Genomic DNA, 23,024 nt, shown 5'->3' with positions numbered 1-23,024 from the left:
GGCAGAGGTATGATTATTATGATTTACTCATTATACATTATGTCAGTATGTTCAGGCAGTTATGTTGGGGAAAACCCCACAAGGTAATTGGGGTTTTTTGTTTTGTTTTTAAACAAAGATGACTAAACAAGCACTAATTAATGGTTAGTTATACTCCAAATTTATAGCCTGGACACTGTCCAAAGCTGAACAGAAGCTTACTAGCAATAGGCTAAGCTATCTTAAACTCTTACAAAATTACCAAATTTAAAAAGCGAACTATGTTTTCATTGTTTTATGAGAGCTCATCAGGACAGGGGTATGACTTAGAAGGTAAACTTACTTCATTCATGGCAGGGAATCGAAGTGGGGCAGAGACCTTCTGCTGTCCATTGACGTAGATGTACACAAGGCTCTGACCAAAGGGCCTCTTTCCAGGCATGTGAACAATAGTTACGTTGTGCTGGTTAAGCAATATAAAACAATTAAGTCATTACTAAAAAGCAGTGAAATGACTATACAGAAGTATTTCACTTCATCTCTACTAATCTGGTGAGGAGACCACTTAAGAAATAAACCCAAAGCATCAACAAGACAAGACCACCTATCAGCTTCTTCCATTTTAAAGTAGTTTCATGTAAACAGGTTTTGAAGGGAAAGAGATACAGCTCTTTCATGATAATGCACATCAGTCCTTAAGTACAGAAATAGGAAAGGGCCAGGCACCTATGCTTGTTATAATTTAATATTTAAAAAGATCTGCATGTTAAACTCTGAGCACAATGCTGTAACCAGCTTATAAATAACAAATGCCTAATAACATAGGCATAATTTAGCTCAGTCAACCACCAATCTACATGGAAATTGCTTGCATTATTTGAGATTAGATCTGTTCTTATTCAATGAATTATTTCAATATGATAAAATAGACCACTTGTAAAGCAACCAAAAAAAGAACTTTGACTTCTAAGAGTACTATCCTAAATGGAGTGTTGTTTTTCAGTATCAAATCTTACCCAGAGAGAGTCAAAAAAACAATGGTCAGGCAGCATCACTGTTGCATATTCCCTCTTCGTGCAAACTGCAACCACCAATACCCCAGAGCATGTAATAAATGCTTCAAAACCCATACCACTTCCTGTAAAAAAGCTACAGAAAAAGACAAGAAAACACACAATCAAGGACTTCATTAAAGCTATTGGAAAGCACCTAATAGTACATTCGTTAGTCTCTGGTCCAGTATTTGACTAGCTACTACTTTTATTCCAAAAAAAAACAAAACTAAGAACTGCCTCAAGGAAGGGGCCCCAAGGCACAGGACATGCAGGCCAAAAGGTGATTCAGAAGGAATCACAGAATCATAGAATAATTTATGTTGGAAAAGACCTTTGAGATCACCAAGTCCAGCCGTTAACCTGACTGCCAAGTCCACCACTAAACCATGTCCCTAAGCAACACATCTACATAACTTTTAAACACCTCCAGGGTTGGTGACTCAACCACCACTCCAGGCAGCCTGTTCCAATGCTTGACAACCCTTTCAGTGAAGAAATGCTTCCTAACATCCAATCGAAAACTCCCCTAGCACAACTTGAGGCCATTCTCTCTTGTTCTATCGCTTGTTACTTGGGAGAAGAGACCAACACCCACCTCACTACAGCCTCCTTTCAGGTAGCTGTAGAGTATGATACAGTCTCCCCTCAGTTTCCTCTTCTCCAGACTAAATAATCCCAGTTCCCTCAGATGCTCCTCCTAAGACATGTCCTCCAGACCCTTCACCAGCTTCGTTGCCCTTCTTTAGACACATTTCAGCACCTCAATGCCTGTCTTGTGCTGAGGGGCCCAAAACTGAACACAATATTCAAGGTGCTGCCTCACCAGTACCGAGTACAGGGGCACGATCACTTCCGTACTCCTGCTGGCCACACTATTCCTGATACAAGCCAGGATGCTGTTGGCCACCTTCACCACCTGGGCACACTGCTGGCTCATGTTCAGCCAGCTGTCGACCAGCACCCCCAGGTCCTTTTCCACCCGTCAGCTTTCCAGCTACTCCTCCCCAAGCCTGTAGCATTGCATGGGGTGGTTGTGACCCAATCACAGGACCCAGCGCTTGGCCTGATTGAATGTCATACCATTGGCCTCGGCCCATCAATCCAGCCTGTCCAGATCCCTCTGCAGAGCCTTCCTACCCAAGCTCTCAAAGTAGCTTGTAGCCATAGAATCTTTTACATGAAAACATAACCTCAGTCCCAACAAGTAATCCTTCAGTTTGAGCTACAGCGCTTAAGCTGGTTCTGTTACAAATTCCTGCCCACTGTAGTGTCTGGAAGCTACCATATTGTAATAAAAGAGGCTGACCTGCAACCTGTGCTATTTTCTATCAATTTAATTGTGTCTGTCAGCCCTGGTAAAGCTGCCAATATTGCATGCAGATTCATGATATTACTGTTACAGTTAGTACATATGTTTTCGCCATTTACCTTGTTTCACATCATAGCATTGTATACAGCGATTTATTTTTAAGACCAAAACAGTACATGGAATAACTCTTCTATAAAATGCAGAAAGTTCAATCCTTGATTTTATAGACAAATCTGCACTAAAACTGTTTAATGAGGCAGTAAGTGGCATCCATGGTTTTTATCTGTGATTATCTATCAGCAAGAACCTTGCATTAGTGCAAAATTTGAATGTAGTCATTGTTATATATCTTATTTCACTCATACAATGAAGAAAATCAGCTGTAAGCAGCTATCTATAAATAAGCCCTGCAAACACAGGTTTGCCTTGAGAAACCTTTCTTTTTTTAAGCCCTTGGATACAAATAAGTCGTGAACAGCTACCAAAGCCTGCTACGCACCCTTAAGCACCATTATTCCAAGTGGATGCATTAAATACTGTACTATCAAATATTTGCATCTATCAATATAAAACACAAATATACACACAGGGAACATGAATATTATAGACAATCTCAATAGACATAAGTTGTCTTACAATTAAACACTGTAAAACACAGCAGTTGGATCAATTTTAAAGTTTTTAATTCAGTTGTGTACTTAGCATTTCAAGCTGAAACTGGAATTTGAAACATTTCCCTTTTTTTATTATTAATTTCAATACACTAGCTACCATTTTGAGCTTCCCAAAACTAGAATAATGTCTTCAAAATTGTATGCAAAATGATGGAAAAACCAGCCAGTTATTGGTATAATACCATCACACTGAAACCAAACTGCAACTTTTTTACTTTGCAGTGTGATTCCACTCCAGTTTTCTAGAACTATGGTCTACTGAAGATGTTTCATGGGACACACTGACAAACACTGTAAAGAGAGTTGTGGCAATTCAGATGGCACCCTTCATCAGGGCTGTGCTATACAAATACACCGGGCAGCCACAGAAATCCAAAGAGGTCTCCACCTGCCACCATGGTTATTAATATACAGAAGTAACACTCTAAGACACAGGAGTTTGAAAAATACTAATTCTGTTACAAATATAATTGCATTCTTCAAAATTTCCCCTGAAACTGCAGTGTAGTAAAAAGGTCTGAAGGGAACGAGACATTCTTTAACTAGTATTCCCACATTCCACATTTTGTTTGCTGCTGAATGTTAGTACTCAGAAAGTTAAATTATATCAAGAACCAACCATGTCAATGTCTACTATTTAAGCAAACGAAGGTGTCCTTTTCTTTAAGCTCTCATATAGAAAACAGATTTCATTACCTTTACAGGAAACAGTGGGAAGCTTGTTCTGTTTTGAGATGGGGTTTTGTTGGTTTGGGTTTTTGTGGTTTTTTGGGTTTGTTTTTTTTTGGGGGGGAGGACTGTTGTTTTGTTTAAGCTACGGATCTTAACACAATTTGGAGTTTTGGATATTGAAACTGTAGACAAGAAAGTATGACAACTGAGAAACTACATGCTTATTTCTGTAACAGCCTGGCTTTGGTGACAGATGAAGCTGCTCCCTTTTGCAAACTGTGCACTATATATTGCATTCTATGAAGATAAGCAGAAGCACCACACGTCGGGGTACCATATGCCGCAGGGAACAGATGACCTAGATTTGTGCTGTTGAAGTAGTTATAGTAACTATACCTATAGAGTTGCTTCCTCTTGCCGCTTTTGCTAGTCGTGCTAGGGTCCACCTGGTCTTGGTCAAGGCAGAGCCAAGCGTTGAAAGAAAACGCAGAGCCTGGCCACTTATGAATTGATGGAACAGCAATTCCAGCCATGCTGTGGTACAAGTTGAAATACTGCAAGGCACTAGCCATGCCCTGCTTCCGGGCCATTGCTAGAATGGCTCGCATCACTGGAACAACATACGGGTGAGCTTGTTGTGGTTCCTCAGTGCGCAGGAGCCGTATTAGTTGAAGCAGTTCTTCTGAGCCCATTGACTGGCCCCCCAAAGAGCCTAAAAGGGCAATCAGGTTCTCTGCACAAGTACAATGGAGCGCGGAGTGGGAATTTAGTGTCTCAATGATACGGATGACCATGTTGGCATTGACACACGTGGCACGACTCTGTCTATTAATACAGCAGATTCGCCTCAACCAACTTGAGATGAAAATCTGCAGGTCATGTGATTCTAGCTCTGGAAGCCACTGGATAAGCAGCAATAATGGCTGGACATTACTAATGCCCAGTATCCCAACAGCCATGTGGTCACCTTCAACAGCCTGAAAAACAGCAGAGAACTCAGACATGACATACAATAAAATAGGGCTAGAAGTACAGTTGAAATAAGTGTTTTAGCATTCAAAGCAAGCACATCTCACCATATTCATGAGTTCCTCCAGCAATTCCCGTGAGGGTTGACCCAGTGATTTTAGTACCTCATATATGTGTGCATAACCAATCCTCTCCTTGAAGACCTCCTGAGGATAAAAATCCCAGTCTCACTAACAAATAAAGTGGACAAAAATTGCCGATCTAATTTAACACAGTATCAGACACAAAATAATTAGAATGCAAGAATAATTTTTTACAGGCTAGAAATCTCTTTTTGATATGTCCATTGTGCTACCTCTAGCATGCTGCAGATGAGAAGGATCTCACTGCAGCATGCAGATAAGCAAGTGAAAGATCAAAGTTATTTTAGTAATTACCTGTACAAGAATACAATTGCTTTTGTATAATCAAAATGTCAATTCTATCACAAAATACTAATAGCTTCATTTTTTTAATGCAATCTATAGCATGAAGTGAAGTGATTACATTGAGAATTAGAAGTATTCAGATATTAATTTTTGAGTGAAAGATTTTCCCAGACCAGCTCGATCAAAAACCACCCATCCTAAATACTTCAAAAATTAGAAAAGTGTTCCAAGGAAGTTTTTCTGAACACTAATTGATTTTACATGAAGAAAAAAAAATAATTAAGCCGCAAAAATCCAAACTGTAGCATCCATTTATGGTTTAGTTAGTAAACAGCCAACATGTGATATGGAATAGATATTCTTCTTCCACCTGTATTCTGCACTGAAGTTAAGAATTTTGTTTTTGTTTTGTTTTTTAAAGGATGAATCTATCAGCAGAAGTGAGATGATTGCTTAAGTAAATACAGAAAGAAAAAATACATATGTTGCAGTGGAAGTACAATTGAAAGCTTTACTGACCCTCCATGAATCGCAGCCAGTCGCCACCTCCAATATACATACATACAACATACAATTCTTCCCAGGCTTTCCAGAGTCGGTGGAGAAATAAGCACTCTGAGTAATGCTCTGGAGGAGCATAACTGACCCTGCCATTTCTCACTCAGACTGTACTGCAAGTAGCAACCAAATTATATGACTCTCATTCTCCCTTTAGCCTCTGCTGTGCAGCCACATCCCTTTCCCTGTGCCATGACTAGGGAATCATTCAATCATGGGGTGAATCTAATGAACTCGGCAATCTAAGAATAAATACACTATTTTTCTGTGGGCTTCACTTCCAGTCAGATTCACAAACTAACCACAACTTATCCATTTATCAAACCACAAGAATAACTACACAGGAGGAGGGAATAGCAAGACCACCATTTGGACAGCAATACTATCCTAGGTTAGTTTAAAGCCATGATAAAACTACAACAGAAACCTCTGCCTGAAAATTCCTGCAAATACCCATTAATTCTACCCCACATATTCATGGGACAAGTAACAACGTACTTCCTTTACAAAGGTTCCAACTTCCATTAACAACAATCTTCCAGTTTTAACAGAAAGATGGCTCACTGTCCAGCCATTAGACACATATAAAAAGATAAGGGACACTACTCAGCTATTCCTATCTGGCAGGAATGTGTGACCACAATCCGCTCATCTTCATTAGCAAGATTCATCAAGATATTGTAATAAAAACTCTAAGCGGAAACAAGATCAAGAAGCCTACTGCAAACAGACCTCTGCATATATACTCTTACCTTAGCAGCTGGAGACTTGTGCATTACTGCTGTGAGGGCTTGAATGGTTGATACTGCCAAGCAGTCTAGGTGTCCCTGAAACACCTGAAAACAGCAGGTACAGAAGTTATAAACAAATGCACAAAGACAGTTCAGCTCCAAAATCTATATTGTGCCCTCCTGCTAGGAGGGAAACCAAGAATTCGCTAACGCTTCAGAAATCATCTCCCCACCAGTCAAGATTTCATAACCCCATGGTCTACGAGGAATTACATAACAGTAGACAGCTAACCACATACTTCAAGAGGAGAGAAGCATTCACAACAGACATTGCGCTTCAAATATTCTTACAGACAAACAAGTTTTCCTCATGCGGCTAATGGACAACCTCAAGAGGGAGGGAGGAAAACAAATTAGGAAACCTCTTCCAGTAGGTGTGTGTGCGCTGCTGGACAATCAGGCACCTGCAGTTCACATAAAGTGTTTTCTTTTCCATCCAAGTCCCTACACGCCAATGCAACACGGACACACGAATTATATAAGTCACACCAGCACAATAAGGTGGCCACCTCACCCACAGCCTTGTCGCATTGATCAACATATCTTTTTCCAATTTAAGTCAGCTTTTGAGTTTGTTTTTTTTTTTTCTATAATTCTTGTTTATATTGATATTTCCATGGTGGTTTTAAGGACAAAAACATGGCAGCACTATTTCGCATCCATCAGTAAACCTAATTAGCAAAACTGTGCTAACACACACCCTGCTTAATCTCTGAAATATTATATGCATATCAGACATATTTTGAAAATGAAATGTCAAGAATCAGAAGACAGTGTTAGATGTGACGAAACATTTACATGCGGTTAGAGTGCCACACTGAGTTTCTAAAAAAGCTGACACTATTAGTTAGAATCACAATTTCCATATTACCATACCTTGTATTTAGCATTTCTTTACATTTTTAATCAAAGCAAATAATTCTACTTTAAAATTAATACAATAATAATTTGCATTTGAAGCTTTCCACAATATTTTGGGAAAATTAAAGCAACAGGCTATTCCTACCTCCCTGATTCAGCCTGTCCATTGTTTTGTGAACATCTGTTCTTGATAACAAGCAAAGAATCAGGACATCAAATACAACCATTGAGATTCACAAACAAGGCCCCAGAATCCGAAACACTACAGTGCTGATACAAAGAAGCAAAAAAGAGGAAAGGGAGGGGAAAAAAATCACCACCAGCTTGATAGAATTTAATTGGATTCCATTCATGTACTTCACCTTTTCCTTAAAAGAAGCATAACTGAGGGCCAATCTATTGCAAATATCTGCAACTTGAAGCAGATGAATAAAGCTGAGCTTGAATTCAATCCATTATACAGAAAAATTATTTTTCAGAGACAGGAAATACTGATATGTGCAGCAACACAGGTTCATCTTGCTGCAGAAGGCCTGAAGAGGATGGTTAAGGTGAAGTACAGGAATTAATTTTCCTGTGATTGTGTCTTGACTTCAATTGAAGCAAAATACAGGTTAGGTAGGTACCTGGTCCTCATTCATTTCTGTGAGTAATTTGTTGGCAAGGTCTTTCTCACTCTTGTCTGCCACTTTATTGTTAGCATTTAAAAACAGCTGTTAGAAACAGAGACAAGAATAATGGAAATAATTGCATTAAACAGTTACCTGCAGCCCAACCTGTGGAGGCTGCCTTGGATTTGTATTTCACATTAAAAAAAAACCAAAATCTTACACCGGTGAGAGACAATTCTCCATTAGTCTTCTGTTAATTCTTACAATACTGAAGATTACGTTGTATTTTTGCTAAATAGTAATTGCTCTTTTTCCCCCTCCAGAATTAAATGAAAATATATAATTGCTGAAACAAGGAAACAGATCTATCTTGAATTTATACTAGTCACTGGCTTAGCAACTGTGATTTTGTTTACAATAGGCAACATGACAGCAGGTTCTCAAAAATTTACTTTTATGCAATAAAGACAACAGTGGGGCATTAGCAAAGAAATGGGTACAGATGTTTCACCATCTTCCACCTATGCTTCTTCCTAGGTGAAAAATGAAGATACCTAGACTATTCTAATCTTCAAACAGCAACAGCAGCAGGATTTCTGGGGCACATAGCATTTAGGACAGGAAGAAGGGTAAAATATCTCTACCATAATCTTAAGAATCAAACAGGCTGTAAATAGCTTTAAATCAAACATACACCTGTACTGCATCTTCAGCTAAGAAACTGCTCTGTGTATAGTAGCTAGTAGCCACTTTGTGTGCAAGATTTATCTGTAACCTAATCAGGACTAAATTTATCTTATTCAGGTTTTAGATTGTATTGAGGTGTTAAAAAAAATCCCTGATAAAAATGTTTTAATAGTCCCTTAAAAAAAAGAAGGAAAAAAAAAAAGCAAGACCACTTTCCTTTAGTGGGTAAAAACTAAGCATTTGTAATTTTTTTTCTTCTCATACATTTTGTTCCATTATCAGCTAGGTAGTCTCTCTGAAAAAGGAACAACCTGAAAAATCAAATTCTATCAATTAGGGCAATCAGAAAGACAACACTCAAGATATTACTTTGGCTTACATAGGTGTGAAAGCACAGTTAGAAACACAAGTTATTTTGAAAGGTACATCGCAATCGAGAGCACTTAACACTGCAGAATAAGTACAATATGCCTCAGAGGGTTATAGCATTAACAAGTGGAAATAAGAACATTGAACAGAAGCAAATGCAGACATAAAAAATCCCATCAGATTTTTCATATGGGTTACTTGAATTCTGATAATACACGGAAAATGGAAAAATAGATTTTTATTACAACATCCATATGGGTTTAACTCTTATATTTAAAAGCTGTCCCAGAAAATGTTGGTTTTTTTTTTAACCAGGCATACTGTTGGTTGCACATTGTGCTGTGGTAGCACAATGACTAGAGGTCATTGTGCCTTGCTCCAAGTCTGACGTCTAAGAGAGTTTAATAGATGAGAAAAGATTCAGGACCGACAAAGCAGCTTGATAAATGACTCAGTACAGAATAAGGACCTCCTGATACCTTTGCAGTACAGTCGCTCTTTTCCAATGTCACAAGCCAAAAGCAACATTCAGATCACCAGAACTTAACCGAGCAGTTTTGAAAAGCTTTTGTGCAGATCTTTATCCCTAAAGCATAGTTAATGGAAGACAGTTTGCCCATACACAAGCAAATATTTAAAAAAATAATTCACATTTTAGAAGACTGTTGAACTGCAAATGACTAGGAAGTATGACTAGAAGTGTGGCCTTGAATACCCCAAGTTCTTTGGGGTATCTATAGCAGAAATAGTGGTATGGATTTTCTTTACCCCTCCTTTCCATGGAAATTTCTTGCACTTCAAATTTGCTGCAGATCCAATAGCTTCCCGAGTTTCAGATATGTGTATGGACCCTCCTAATATTTGAAGAGCTGCAGAACTGTGCTTTACACAACTTGCCAGTGAATCCAGTAGCAAGATTTTCATAGGTAAAGAAAAAAAGATGTAGAAATAGGGTCTCCACCCCAAGTAATAAGAAGAAATCCTAATTCCACAGCTAAATTAATCTTTGCTATTTGGCTTTGAAAAATAACAGATATACATTATATTGGAAAACACAAATATACAACACCTTCCCAGCTTCCACCCTCTCCCCGCTTCTCATCCTTGGGGGTATTTTGACTGTAAAAGGTTAAAAAAAACCACTATGTAGCAAACTGGCACCATTGATCCCCAATCAGTCACAGTAACATGTGAGACTATCACAGGAAAAAAAAACCTGCAGAAGAGCATATCTTATGACATACATACAGGTAGAAAAAAAATAAAAAGAGCAAGCTGCAAAAAATAGAGTAGCTGTTCCTGCTTTCTTAAATTCCACCACTTGTTTGTATGAGAGCAGGAACATAGCTAGAGTCCCCATGAATAGGTAAAATCACACTGCTTGATGATTTAAGATAAAACTAAAAAAGAAATCTTATAAAGTACAAGGTCAGTACAAAAATAAGCACAGATTCCCAAACAGAGGAGGAGAATGGAAAGGTCAAACAATGTGTTTTCAGGAGGAGGTAAACTGCAAACACTATTCAAAACACTTCAAGTCAGTTGGCATTCTGCCACTGATTTTAACTACAGTTGAAACTTAATCCAAACACATTTATTTTCAATATATCATTGCACTGAAATATGTTCTAATCCAAAATCTAAATGGATTTTAATCAAATTGCATACTGTAGCTAGCATTAAATAATCTATCATTACAAGAGTTCAAAATAGCTATTCTACCAACATATCACAGAAACAGAAATAAAATATCACAGTTATGTTATATCTATGTTCTTTTGCACAGGGAAAAAAATGAAATCTACAAAGCAAGCAGTGGAAGACACTAGCTTGCAAATTATGACCCTCTGGGATTGAGATGAACACACACCAACACTAAATCCTATGTAGAAGAACAATCAAAGAACGTCTGTAACAGCTTGAGCTCATGTTTTATGTCAGCTGCACAAGACTCAAATATTTTGAAACACTTAAAGAGGTACCCAGAAAGTTGTTTTTTAATGGAAAAATGTCTTTGAAATTAGAATTCAGACCTCCATCTGGCAGCAATTTTAAGTGGCTTCCTAGCAACTCAGTGACAGAATATTAACACACACACAAAAAAAAACCCAAAACAACAGGTGAAGGGTTTGATTCCAGTAACAATCTTAACAGTTTTTAGAGACTGAGCAGTGTCTGTAAAGGTATTTTGCTCAGGGTTCAAAATAAGCATTCATTGCTTTAACCACAAGACAGACAAGAAACACCTCTACTTCATCAGGAATAAAAAGAAGCTGTTAGAGAAACTTGGATCTTTCAGATCTTTCATGGAATTAGTGGCTCTAATCAATACAAAGTTTTACTTCCAGTATGTAGACATGGTAAAATTGCATCTAGTTCAGAAAGAAGATATAAAGGTAATTAATATACCTGAATATTACAAGACAGGCTTTGTTAAAGACATGCTGATAAGGGAAAATTTACCTTGCAGTTCTGCAACAGTCGAATGAGATGCTCGAAGCAGTTACTGTTAAGGAAAATTGCCTGCAGAACAGGCCTATCTGTGCAGTCTAACATGGCTGTGATGGTATCTGTAAAATTAAAACAGAACTGGCATCAAAGACAAAACACTTCCCAAATCCATCAAGCATTTTTTCTGCACATTACATAATAAACATGGGGAAAAATTATACAACAAACTGTATGCTGTGAATTCTTTGATCAAGAATGATGTATCTTTTGAGCATAGAGCACCAGGCTTAAAGCTACACATTTTGATGCTGTAAAAATTATCACGTAACCTACTAAATCTGGACAAAAATTCAGCAACTGAATATCTTTGATTGCTTTGGGGCTGTCTAAAGTCATTGCCAGTTGTGAATATATAAGCAGCATGCCCTTTAGTTAAAGCACACAAACACTTCCTTCCTCATGAAGCGATTACTTTGCATTCTACAGCAGCCTTATACTGTAAGCATTCCTCACCGCCTCCGTACTATTCCTCAGTTTTCTTGGAAGTTTGGGAAAAGAAATACCTTTATTTATGTTTCCCATTCTGAACATCCAAGCGGAAAAAACTCTATATCCTGAATTCTTACCCAGGCACTTAAACCCAACTGTTACAGACCACTGCCTTTTGTTTTGTTTAATGGAGACTGGCAGTCTGTGAACCTTGACACTCTGGTTAAATGTGGCAATCCGATACATTTTTTTCTGGGTTTTTTTTGGTAGTGAATGATTAAACAAGGAAACACCTAAAGTAATGCCAATGAAGAAATGTTTTGAAATTGTTTAATTGCTTAGCCAAGCGAACATTTTTTTGGTAGAACATTCAGTTACATTACTATCATAGTTCAATCATTACTTGCTTCGGAGTTATTATCAAGAGATATTTAAAGGAACTGCACAATTGGGTACTCACTCAGCATTTGGATCTGTAGTGCTATGAACCTGCTCTCCCACTGCCTGCATCGCCTTGGATTAGGTAAAGCTGAATGGTCTGAATTAAGCAACTTGAAATAGTTCTCCAAGATTGTACTTGTCTCCACTTGCCGCTGATCAGAACTGCTGGTTAGAAGGATATGGACAACTTCTGTCAGGCACTTCAGAGTCAGCTCTGCCTTCCTGCTCACTTCCTCAGGGTTCCTGTCATCCCAGTTGTCACAGTCTGCTAAAACACGCATCAAGACTTCCATGGTGGCAGGAGATACTGCTTGAAGAGCATTCCTCTGAAACCCGTGGGGGGAAAAGTGATCAAGGAAAAAGAAACAAATAAATAAATAAAAATCAAACCTCTTCAAACCAGCAGTTTCTATCTGAGTTAGTGGAATCATGCAGCATATATTATTATGTTTGTTAATGCCCTGTAATTGTTAAATAAATATGAAGTGTTCTACTGGGATTATATTGATGGCTACAGATGAAATGCATTCCATCTTGTTCACTTAACTAGGCTTTCTTTTTCAAAGAGAATGCTGATAGGGAAAAGCAAATATAATTTAAATGCATGTTATCAATAATACCTTATAAAAAATTTATAAACTGCTACCTCCAGGTAAATCTTCATTTGAGTTCTCATTTTAGATCAAGAGATTCATGATACTTTAAAATTTTTGAAAAGAACCTAATAATTTGCAAACATTTGCTTAGGCCCAGAGTGCATTTCCCTCACCTCTCTTCCAGGAGTCTGCTGTATAGGCTTGGGTCCACCTTAAATCTGGGGCAGTAGCCCAGCCTCATAGAGAGCTTTGAGAAGTCTTGTCAGGGACTCCCTGCCTTCTCTAGGGAGCTGCATTCAAGCTGTGGCTCTCAACCTTTTACCTCCCTGAGCTACACTGCAGCCATGCCCACGCCTGGCCATGTACTGTCTTTAACCTGACCCACAGACTTGACTGCCTAGCTTGACCTTAGACCTGTGTCACCACTATGGATGGGCCTGGCAACCGCTGGACTCTTGATTGACCCTAGTTACCACCACTAGGCAAAATCCCCACCCTGATGTGCTGACCAGACTTCCTGGCTTGATCTCAGGCTTCATCACTACAGACTAGTCTAGTGATCTGGGCTGGTTGATCCTGGTTAGTACCACCAGACCTGCTCTGATCACCTTGTTCAGGTGTAGTGAGACTGCACCTTTTGCAAGTGAGGTCAACTGCCTCTGCCTCCTGGTCATCACGCTCATTCTCAGCTTGCCTTCCCTGGTGGAGCAGTGCCTGGCTTTGCAGCTGCCTGACAACATTTAATAATGCTCTCTTCTGGATCATCAGAAGTAACATTTGCTTGTGACCAGATGAAGCAGCACATTACAGAAGTCAGCCACGACAGTGGATCTTGGCTTTGCTGATGATGAATGTCCTCTTCTCTTCACATTTGTTCAAAGATTTTAAACAGCTTCCAAGCTATAAAGGCTCTGTGCCTCTTTGTGAAACAGCTTACTTCCAACACTGCGAAGTAAGCTAGAAGAATTTCACGTGTTGATACAAAACTTACATCTTTGCAGGTGGAACTCCTAATCTAGTTACATACATTTTTTCTTTATGATATGGAACTATTACAGTATGTTCATATGAATGTGCAATTATTGTAGACAGCAAATTTCTACTGTTATTTCAAAGCATGACCTAGCTCATTGCAGTTAGGTACTATTGCACAAAATGACCCCAAGCTTCATAAGACAAACGAACAATTCGTAGTAAATAATAAATTCTTCCCATTTATGGGCTATGGGGTATTCATAAGCCTTAAACAATTAACAGGCTTTTGGAGGCTTCGGCAGCTGAAAAGAGTTTAGAACATCCTTACCTGACCACCAGCCACAATAGCTCCAAAGAGATGTAGCAGGCAACATTTTAGGCTTTCCTTGAGATGTTCACTTTCCTGAAAGCATTCTGATTGCAATAAATAAAAAGGAGACAGATTCCTTACTTCGGTATAGTAATTTATTTTCAAAACCACCCACCAACAAATGAAATAATAATAAAAAATACTCCTTTACTCCCTGTCATCATGCAAATTTAAAAAAAAAATTCAACTATATGAATCAGCTACACATGAATTCCAGCATTATCAGAGCAACACGACCACATTTATCAGGAATTCACAGGGCCAGACCTTCAGCTTGCAATAAAACTTTTCATGCAGGCTGACAGAACTGTCGATCTGATCCATAATGTAAAACGGGCCAATTTTGTCCACATCATGAGAAATAGAAGGACATGCTAACACACAAGCAGTTAGCAAGCAGGACAAAGGTTAGAGCAATTTTGGCACAGAAAGTCTAATGCCATATGCAGTGCAGGTAGCTCAGAAAAACAGTCCCTGAGCATGTCCCATTTAAGCCAAACTTCCCAGGGAAGCCTGCGCAAGTCTGTAACCTTTCTAGCAGCAGTCTCCTTAAAGACAATTATCCTGCATCTCTTCTCATGCCATATCTGATATAAATTAGTTACAAACAGCCTCAGAACTCTTGTTAGCAATAGATATAACCTGCATATTGTTGCTATAGCAATTACACTACACTCAAAGTAGCTGCAACAAACTACAAAGGATTATTTTACTTGGAATTAACCATTGTAAATCTTCCAATAACTTTATGAGACAGAACTGATAATGATGTGGGTTTGTAAAACCTGAGATTTTATACAAACAATAGAGACCGGAAATGCAAGGATTTTATATTCCTTAAAACAATAATATAACGTTTAAGACAATTACCAATTATTGGCACGTAAGACTTCTGACTATATACTGAAAGTATAGGAAAACTACACAACTATTTTTTAAATCTGGTCTTCAAAGGAAACAAAGCTTAGATGACCACACTGCTAGTCTGCTAGTCCCACCACTGCCTTGACTTACAGCCTCTGAATCTTTTGAGGAACCTCGGCCAAATTCAAAGCAGCAGTACCTTAGCATATTATGAATAAATCATTAGGCTGGTTAGACCAAAGCAGCCTCAAATTAGTGCTGCCATGGCAGAATGTCCAAAGCACATGCTCAGTAATTTCTTTCCTCCCAGCTGGCCAACCAGCAGATTAATATCTGCCAGCTAAATAGTACATTTGTAGCTCAGTCACAGTATATAAAATTTAAGGGATTTAGGAGGAACCAGAGTGCAACACACTAAAGGAGGAGGAAAGAAACTGCAAATTACATTCCTCAGGAGCAGCCTTTTGAGTAGGTTTCCAATGCTCTGGCACAAAGACAATGGCATTTTAGTGGTATCAGCTCTTTGGTCTTTTTGGCAACTAGACTATTTTACATACACAGAGAGGGAATTCTCAAGGAATGGGAAGAGTATGTAACTCAAACCAAGAGAAACCAAATTCATTAGTGCTACCACTCTAGGAATAGAGCCTTCCTTTTTTATTTTCGATTAAAGCTGAGTTAATGCATACCTCCAGAAAAGGCTGATTTCACTCATACCCCCACCCCTCCAGCATATTCCTGCTGCTTCAATTCTGTTGACGCTACCGCTTTGGTGTGCTAAACTGGCAAACTAGCTGGGCTTTCCACCTTCCCAAGATTTAAGTACAGCATGTGACCACTTAAGTCCCCCTTTTCCACACAGCCAATCTGAAACAGTAAGAGCACATGAATACCAAAGTAGCCATTGTGATAATTAACAACTTAACAAAAGACGAAACAGAACAGTTTCCCAAACTTCAGTCCAAGGAGCACTTGCTAGTTGGATGGCATAGTTTTCTTTTTTTCTAGCTGTTAAATCCCATTAAGAGACAAAAAAAAAGGCATGAACACTTTAAGACTGTTTTTCCATGTGAGTTATTACAGTTGCTACAGGGATCTTACATGCAATCACTTTATGTACACTAATAAACAGGTAAGTTGGCAATTCACAGAACCAGCTCTATTAAACCACATTAGGCACTGAAAGAAAGTCTTAAAAAACCCCAAGCTTTCAAACAGAATTAACAATGGCAAGGGGGAAATAATCAGAGCAAAAAACAAGCAAACAAAGCACCCACTTCATTCAGCCTCAGAAAGCAAGTAAGGGTCTTCTAAATTTATCAGGCATTCTTAGGGGAAAGGAACTTGGAATCTCTGCTGGTCCGGGCTGGGATAGAGTTGATTTTCTTCATAGCAGCTAGTGTGGGGCTGTGTTTTGGATTTGTGTTGGAAACAGTGTTGATAACACAGGGATGTTTTTGTTACTGCTGAGCAGGGCTTACACAGAGTCAAGGCTTTTTCCGCTTCTCACTCCCCCCCATCAGCCAGTGGCTGGGGGTGCACAAGAGTCAGGAGGGGGACAGCTGACAGCCAGGACAGCTGACCCCAACTGCCCAAGGGATATTCCACACCATAGGACATCACGCTCAGCATATAAAGCTGGGGGAAGAAGGCGGAAGGGGGGGACGTTTGGACTTATGGTGTTTGTCTTCCCAAGTCAGTGTTATGCGTGATGGAGCCCTGCTTTCCTGGAGACAGCTGAACACCTGCCTGCTGATGGGAAGGAGTGAATGAATTCCTGGTTTTGCTTTGCTTGTGTGCGCGGCTTTTACTTTACCTATTAAACTGTCTTTATCTCAACCCAGGAGTTTTCCTATTTTTACTCTTCCAATTCCTTCCCCCCATCCCAGCAGAGGGAGAATGACCCAGTGGCATTGCCGTGCTTAGTTGCCAGCTCGGGTTAAACCATGACAGAATCACTAAATTCAATCCTCCAAAGATTACTATTTTTAAACATGCTGTTGATAATACTTACGGTAAAAGAAAGGGACAAACTCAACCGTGAGGGAAGCTGGTTTATACTTCTGTCTGCTCTTTTCGACCGTACTGAGGAAACGTCTGCAATTACATTAAAAAAGATACACCAAAGAAATTAGATATGATAACTTAGTTTGTCTTACTTATTAATTTATGACATCATAATAGAGAACACTGCCAAAATAGAGTTATCTTTTGCCTACAGGATTAAAAAAAAAAGTAAAGTAGTATTTAATCCTGAAAAAATTTATCACAGATAAACCCGTATTTACTGTCCTGCTCCTAGACATACTGTAACTTTTTACAGTATGGTTTAGTTTAAAAAAAAAAAAAGCCAGCAACCTCTTATTTAGTCCTTGCTTATTGTAACTAAGCCACCAGTTAGATTGCCAAGTTTCTTAACTGTGCAATTTAAAATGGGCATAAAACATTACTATGGGTTCATTGTGGCAGGGAAGGGAACCATCAAATTAAAGGGATGTAATTCTACTGAAAGACTTATAAAACTCATTTCAAAGATACAACATATCTATACTGTGACCTTAGATAACTTCATTTGCCCTAATTCAGCCAGGTCTGCCTACCCCATTCTTTTTGGCTTCCTTGTTCCAACAGTTTAGAAAAATGGGCCAGTTTTTGAAAGAAAGCAATAGAAGGACCTTCATGTTGGTCAGTTACAACCAAACACCTCTTAGTATATCTTCAAATTCAATTTTGTTTTAACTTCTGGACTGCCAGTAAATATAATTATAAAATGGTATTTAAATCATAGTCAGTTTCAGAAAGCATAACACTTTTCTGTGGCAAGATTACACTGATTCATTGCCAAATTCTGCACCTTCATTGATTGTAAATTCACTGATCTTGAGTACGTACAGTCTACCTAAGATACTATGAGATGTGCTGGCATTACCTACACTAAATCTGAAAACAGCTTAGCAGTATGCTGGCATGCCATATTTAAGAACTGGTGTCAATTCATGCTCTGCCCTAGAAAAGGGGAATTGTCATTTTGCAAAAAAATACCAGAAGTCTGATCCTTACATGCTTCTTGAAATTTTGTGTACAATGATTCAAGCTGTTGTTGAGAATACTACCTTTTGTTTCCATAACAGCATCGTGAAACCTGAAGTCCATGCAGTATTATGGCATACTACAAGTTTCAAGCTACAAAGAAACCCCAGCAACCAAGGAACACACCTCACATAATCTCCATTCTGTTTGCATGGAGTCTGATGAGTGACTTGTGCTAGCTCTGTGACCTGCATTTGTGCAGGAAACGCTGTGCTAGCTCAACAGCATGTATGCTGTGAGAATGGGCCTGAGGTTTTACAAGACTAGGTCACATGATATGATCTCTGTGGCTTTAGTTATTAGCATGTACAGGTCCAATATTTGATGCATGTCAAAATGGATCTGATAGAAATAAAAATGACTGCCTAAAGAAAAAACAGCTCTGAAAGATAACAGCAAGGAACAAACAATAACTTCAGCCCTTGTACTCACAGCAGAGAAACTCATTAAATGTACAGAGTCTTGTACAGTTAACATTATTGTAATTGATTTGCAGCTAATAAAGAACTACATGAAAAAGATCTCACAGAAATTTGTAAGTGGTCTCTGAAGAGCCAGTTATAGCAGATAAAGTGAATCACTAGCAGTTTCAAAAAGCAGGGCCTGTGCCACAGTTTTGTTTGTGAATACTGCAGGAACTGGGGAATCAGAGTAACTGTAGTGAAACCCACAGAGCAGATTTCTCTAGACTTTATGCAACTTAACAATGAAACAAACAGATGCCTTCAGTTTCCTTTGATTTTACATGTGTGTTATTTAGTCTGGAGAAAAGAAAACTGAGGGGAGACCTTATTGTGCTCTACAGCTACCTGAAAGGAGGTTGTAGTGAGGTGGGTGTTGGTCTCTTCTCCCAAGTAACAAGTGATAGAACAAGTTGCACTGAGGGAGTTTTCGATTGGATGTTAGGAAGCATTTCTTCACTGAAAGGGTTGTTAAGCATTGGAACTGGCTGCCTGGAGAGGTGGTTGAGTCACCAACCGTGGAGGTGTTTAAAAGTTATGTAGATGTGTTGCTTAGGGACATGGTTTAGTGGTGGACTTGGCAGTGTTACTTAACAGTTGGACTCGGTGATCTCAAAGGTCTTTTCCAACCTAAATTATTCTACAACAGAAATTAAGCATCTCGGAAAGCCCATTTCCTGGCTCTCTAAACTTCCCACCTTTCAAAAAGCCTAACAACTGAGCTTTCCACTAAATGGAACGGGATATTTTAGTACTCTGACAACTCTGGTGGCAATGAAGTTCAGTTTCAAGCATGCCTACTTCATGATGTTGATTTTGGTAGAAAAAAGTATTTTATTAACGCTATTCTAAAGAGTGTATCTTTGGAAAAAAACAAAAAACTAAAACACAGTATCAAGTGCTCACAGCTATAAATTCTAAGAGTTGTAAAATGCAACTGCAGAAGAATATACATATAACTACTTTTTATTTTAGTTTGACATCAAGCAGCAGTACTTCTGCCAGGAAATTTACATATTGCTTGTCTAAAGTTATCATAAACCACAGTATTTATAATCCTGTCCTAGACAACACATACCCTGCAATTCGCTGCCTCCAGTTCCGATATGGATCGTAGAGACTTTCACAAAAAGCCAATGCATGTCTCACAAATTCTTCTATTGGAGTCTGATCTGCCACTTCTTTTTCTTTTGTTTTGCTTTTTAACTGAGGAAAAAAAAGAAAGCTGCAGTCAGAATATTTCTAGAAGTTGAAAATTAATCTTGATCTCTTCGAGAACAGTTCTGAGCCCACAAATTGTTCCATACACAACACTATTATTGAAAAATCAGATCACATAAGCAGGAGCAGGAAGTATCAGGTGGCAAAAATAACAAACGAGAATTGTTAACCACATACCTGTTGAATGTATAATGTAGTCATGGTGATAACATGGTTAATGTACGAACACATCCCAATCTCCTCCACATTAGCCAAATTTCTATGAGGACAACATAAAAACCACAGAAATGTACACAGTGTATCATTTGTGGCTAGTTCAAACAATGTTTGTTTTAGCATTCTGTCTATAATCATACAAAAGTATATCAGCATTTCAAAAATACTCTCCGAAAGACTTTATGCACTCAAATGTTTATTTCTGTCACAGTAACAGAGCTCACAAGTTTTATTCTAATAGGAAGAAGAAGAAAGGCCCAAGTCACTCTCCCGTTGGCCAATTCTATCTGGAATTCGGGAATTCAGAAATTAAGCACATTCCCAGTACACTCTAAATAGAAAGCTCAGAAATGGCATCTGATAAAAGGCAATAACTTCCACTTCTCCTACATTACTAGCACATACACTTTCCAAAACTTTAGCAAACATATTACCTAGAAGCATTTTTCACTTTAAATTCTCCCAAGGAAAACAAATGTCTAAAATTATTTTAGAACATACATAAATCAACAGCAACAAAGAAATACCATGCACATGTTATTTCTCAGTCTTGAGGACAAGTCACAAAGATCAGATACTGAAGTGATGACCAGAAGGAGAACTTTTCAGCAATTAAATAAGACTGACAACAGTTTGTAATTCAGAAACACATTACCACCACCTACTCAACTTATATTTAGTATTCCAGAATACTTAAACACTACCCTACAGCCCTTTAGATTGTTTTAGGGGTTAGGAGAGCTGCTTCAGATACTCTTCATAAAAGGAGATTCCCCATATATTGTATTCCCTTCTTCTCTTAATGCAGTTTACAACAGAAGACTGAAGAAACAGTGAGGAATAGATCCCTAACATCAGTTTATTCACCTGCTTCAACAGAATTACAAAATATGGCATAAGTTTCAGAAGGAAGACAGTTGCATTAGTAGTGTATAGTAAGTCAATTTCCTAAGATGTTTATGGAATTATAAGCATCTTAAGAATGTGAAACAGTTCTTCTTGTACAATTCTTGAGTTATTTCATATCCAACACTTGTTAAAGTGTGCCTTTCTTTTTAAAGTAGTTCTTATACCATGTACATCATATCTTGAATTCCCATAGATATAGCTGATGTAATTACAAGGAATTTAGTGTTTAATCCCCTTCCATTCCTCATGGCAAATGTCATTGCCAAGATTATTGCATTGCTCCCTGTCTCTTCTATTCCCTCTTCCTTTATTTGAAGATTGTGAGAAACGGCATTCCTCTGTTTCTACTGAAAAGTGTCAAATCACACTGTATGTATCATTAAAATCTATATTGATAGACTTCATCAAGGTTTCTTAAACAAAACAATAGCCTTGCTGTGGTAACAATCAGAACAAGTACCTGCAAAGGATGATAAAGAATTTCACAAGTAAAAGTGACAGAGCCTGCTGCTGCTCTTCTAGTCCATCTGACATTTTCTGGACGCACTGTAGCAGCTGGAACCTGAGAACCTGAAGAATGTTATCAGGCAGCAGTGATATTCCTGGAGGAACGTCATCCACCCTGAAGAGTAAAACCACACACAAAATTGTTAATCATGCAAATGACATGTTATCAATCAGTTTCAATGTGCTCACATAGTGTTCCAATAATCCTCTACAAGAAAGGTTACTGAACTGATGGTTCACAAAGACTTCCTAATTAACCAACAAGGAAATGCCTGGTGGAGCTTCCTTTTCCCCAGCAATGAACTGCAGTGAAAAAAAGTGTTAAAAATTCATTAAGTGGATTCCTAAATGCTCCTCCATGCAATGATCTGCTGTAATTGCCAGAGACATTGCATGATCTTCAGCAGGTAAACAGGTGGCCTGGGAAATCCCTAAATGAGGGAAGGGATGGCTACAATCAAATGAAACCTGAAAACTAACCACAAGACGACTGTCATGTTGGTGTTAGATTTAACAGCCCTACCAAGGCCAGACACAGCCCTGAAGAACATTAGTTACTCTTGCCTATTGTTTTTGTTAAACTGAAACATTTTTAGAAATACACCAGTGAGAACCAAAAGAAAAAATCACAAATAAAACCAATAGCTAAGCCAGTGCTCCAGGAACACCCATACAGAAACCCATTTCAGCAACACTACAGAAATATACAGATGTGTTACAACATTCTCTGGCATGAAGACTGTTTATCCACTGTTGTACATGCTGAAGAGTTTGCCTTTGGCATCAGCTGTTTAGCCTTACACATTCTCTATGAACTCCACACAGGAAAAGGAAGACATAAGCAAGAGCCCTACAGCTTATAATAGCCTTCAACATGGCCAAAGCCAGGGGAATAATTACACCAAATAAAAAACCTAAGATAGCTCCAAAACTCACTAATATGACACTTGCATACGTACATCTGCATAAGCATCAAAAAGTGTGGAGAAATGCAATGACTGACACTAAACACTGCGATACTGATTATTTGAGGGAAATGGAGAACAATACATTGTTTAGCTTCTACAGCTGAAAAGGAAGCCTATGGCGGGGTGTGTGGGTGTGTGTGAAGAGACCCAATTTAGTAAAACAACTAGATAGGTATAAGTGACCGGAAGCTCCCATGTCCTAGAAAAACAGTTACCAAAGTATACTTAGATAAAACAGAGGACCAAATACTGTTCATTCCTTTGCCTCTTCAGAGTTGTGCAGTTTGCTTTTCAGATCCTGGGATTCAGAATCTCAAAGGATTCAGAAAGTTTAAATTTAATTTTATAGGGCCTAGGTTCTAAACTGATAGAGAAACTAACCACAAAACTGAGAACAACTGGGCTTTTTTCCAACACAACTGCAAAGAAAATAATTTTAATTTCTGTGACAGCACCTTCACCTCTCAAGATGCCAGCAGATCCATACCGTCTGGGACTATATG

The 23,024-nt window shown here is 38.5% G+C and overlaps 1 protein-coding gene across 7 annotated transcripts in view; it reads right to left on the bottom strand.

Annotated features, from left to right (window-relative positions):
- Positions 1 to 23,024, bottom strand: part of NBEAL1 (neurobeachin like 1) — a 92,198-nt gene that overhangs the window by 43,159 nt on the left and 26,015 nt on the right. For 5 of the 7 annotated variants that reach the window (XR_010373031.1, XM_064451775.1, XM_064451773.1 and 2 more), the window contains exons 4-16: positions 21,507 to 21,668; positions 20,099 to 20,180; positions 19,779 to 19,906; positions 17,164 to 17,246; positions 14,244 to 14,329; positions 12,364 to 12,670; positions 11,427 to 11,533; positions 7,923 to 8,009; positions 6,397 to 6,480; positions 4,766 to 4,864; positions 4,086 to 4,666; positions 996 to 1,128; positions 323 to 442 (exon numbers count right to left, since the gene is read on the bottom strand). Coding sequence is in view for 6 of the 7 variants with exons in the window: in XM_064451775.1 (XP_064307845.1) it covers positions 323 to 442; positions 996 to 1,128; positions 4,086 to 4,666; positions 4,766 to 4,864; positions 6,397 to 6,480; positions 7,923 to 8,009; positions 11,427 to 11,533; positions 12,364 to 12,670; positions 14,244 to 14,329; positions 17,164 to 17,246; positions 19,779 to 19,906; positions 20,099 to 20,180; positions 21,507 to 21,668 (2,059 nt within the window). In the remaining variant the exon portion in view is untranslated. The remainder of the gene's footprint in view (positions 1 to 322; positions 443 to 995; positions 1,129 to 4,085; positions 4,667 to 4,765; positions 4,865 to 6,396; positions 6,481 to 7,922; positions 8,010 to 11,426; positions 11,534 to 12,363; positions 12,671 to 14,243; positions 14,330 to 17,163; positions 17,247 to 19,778; positions 19,907 to 20,098; positions 20,181 to 21,506; positions 21,669 to 23,024) is intronic. The other 2 variants (XM_064451777.1, XM_064451779.1) reach the window with 1 other exon arrangement.

Source organism: Phalacrocorax carbo, chromosome 5 (assembly GCF_963921805.1).
Source record: "Phalacrocorax carbo chromosome 5, bPhaCar2.1, whole genome shotgun sequence".
Lineage (NCBI taxonomy): Eukaryota > Metazoa > Chordata > Aves > Suliformes > Phalacrocoracidae > Phalacrocorax > Phalacrocorax carbo.
This window is presented reverse-complemented; position numbering and strand designations above follow the sequence as displayed.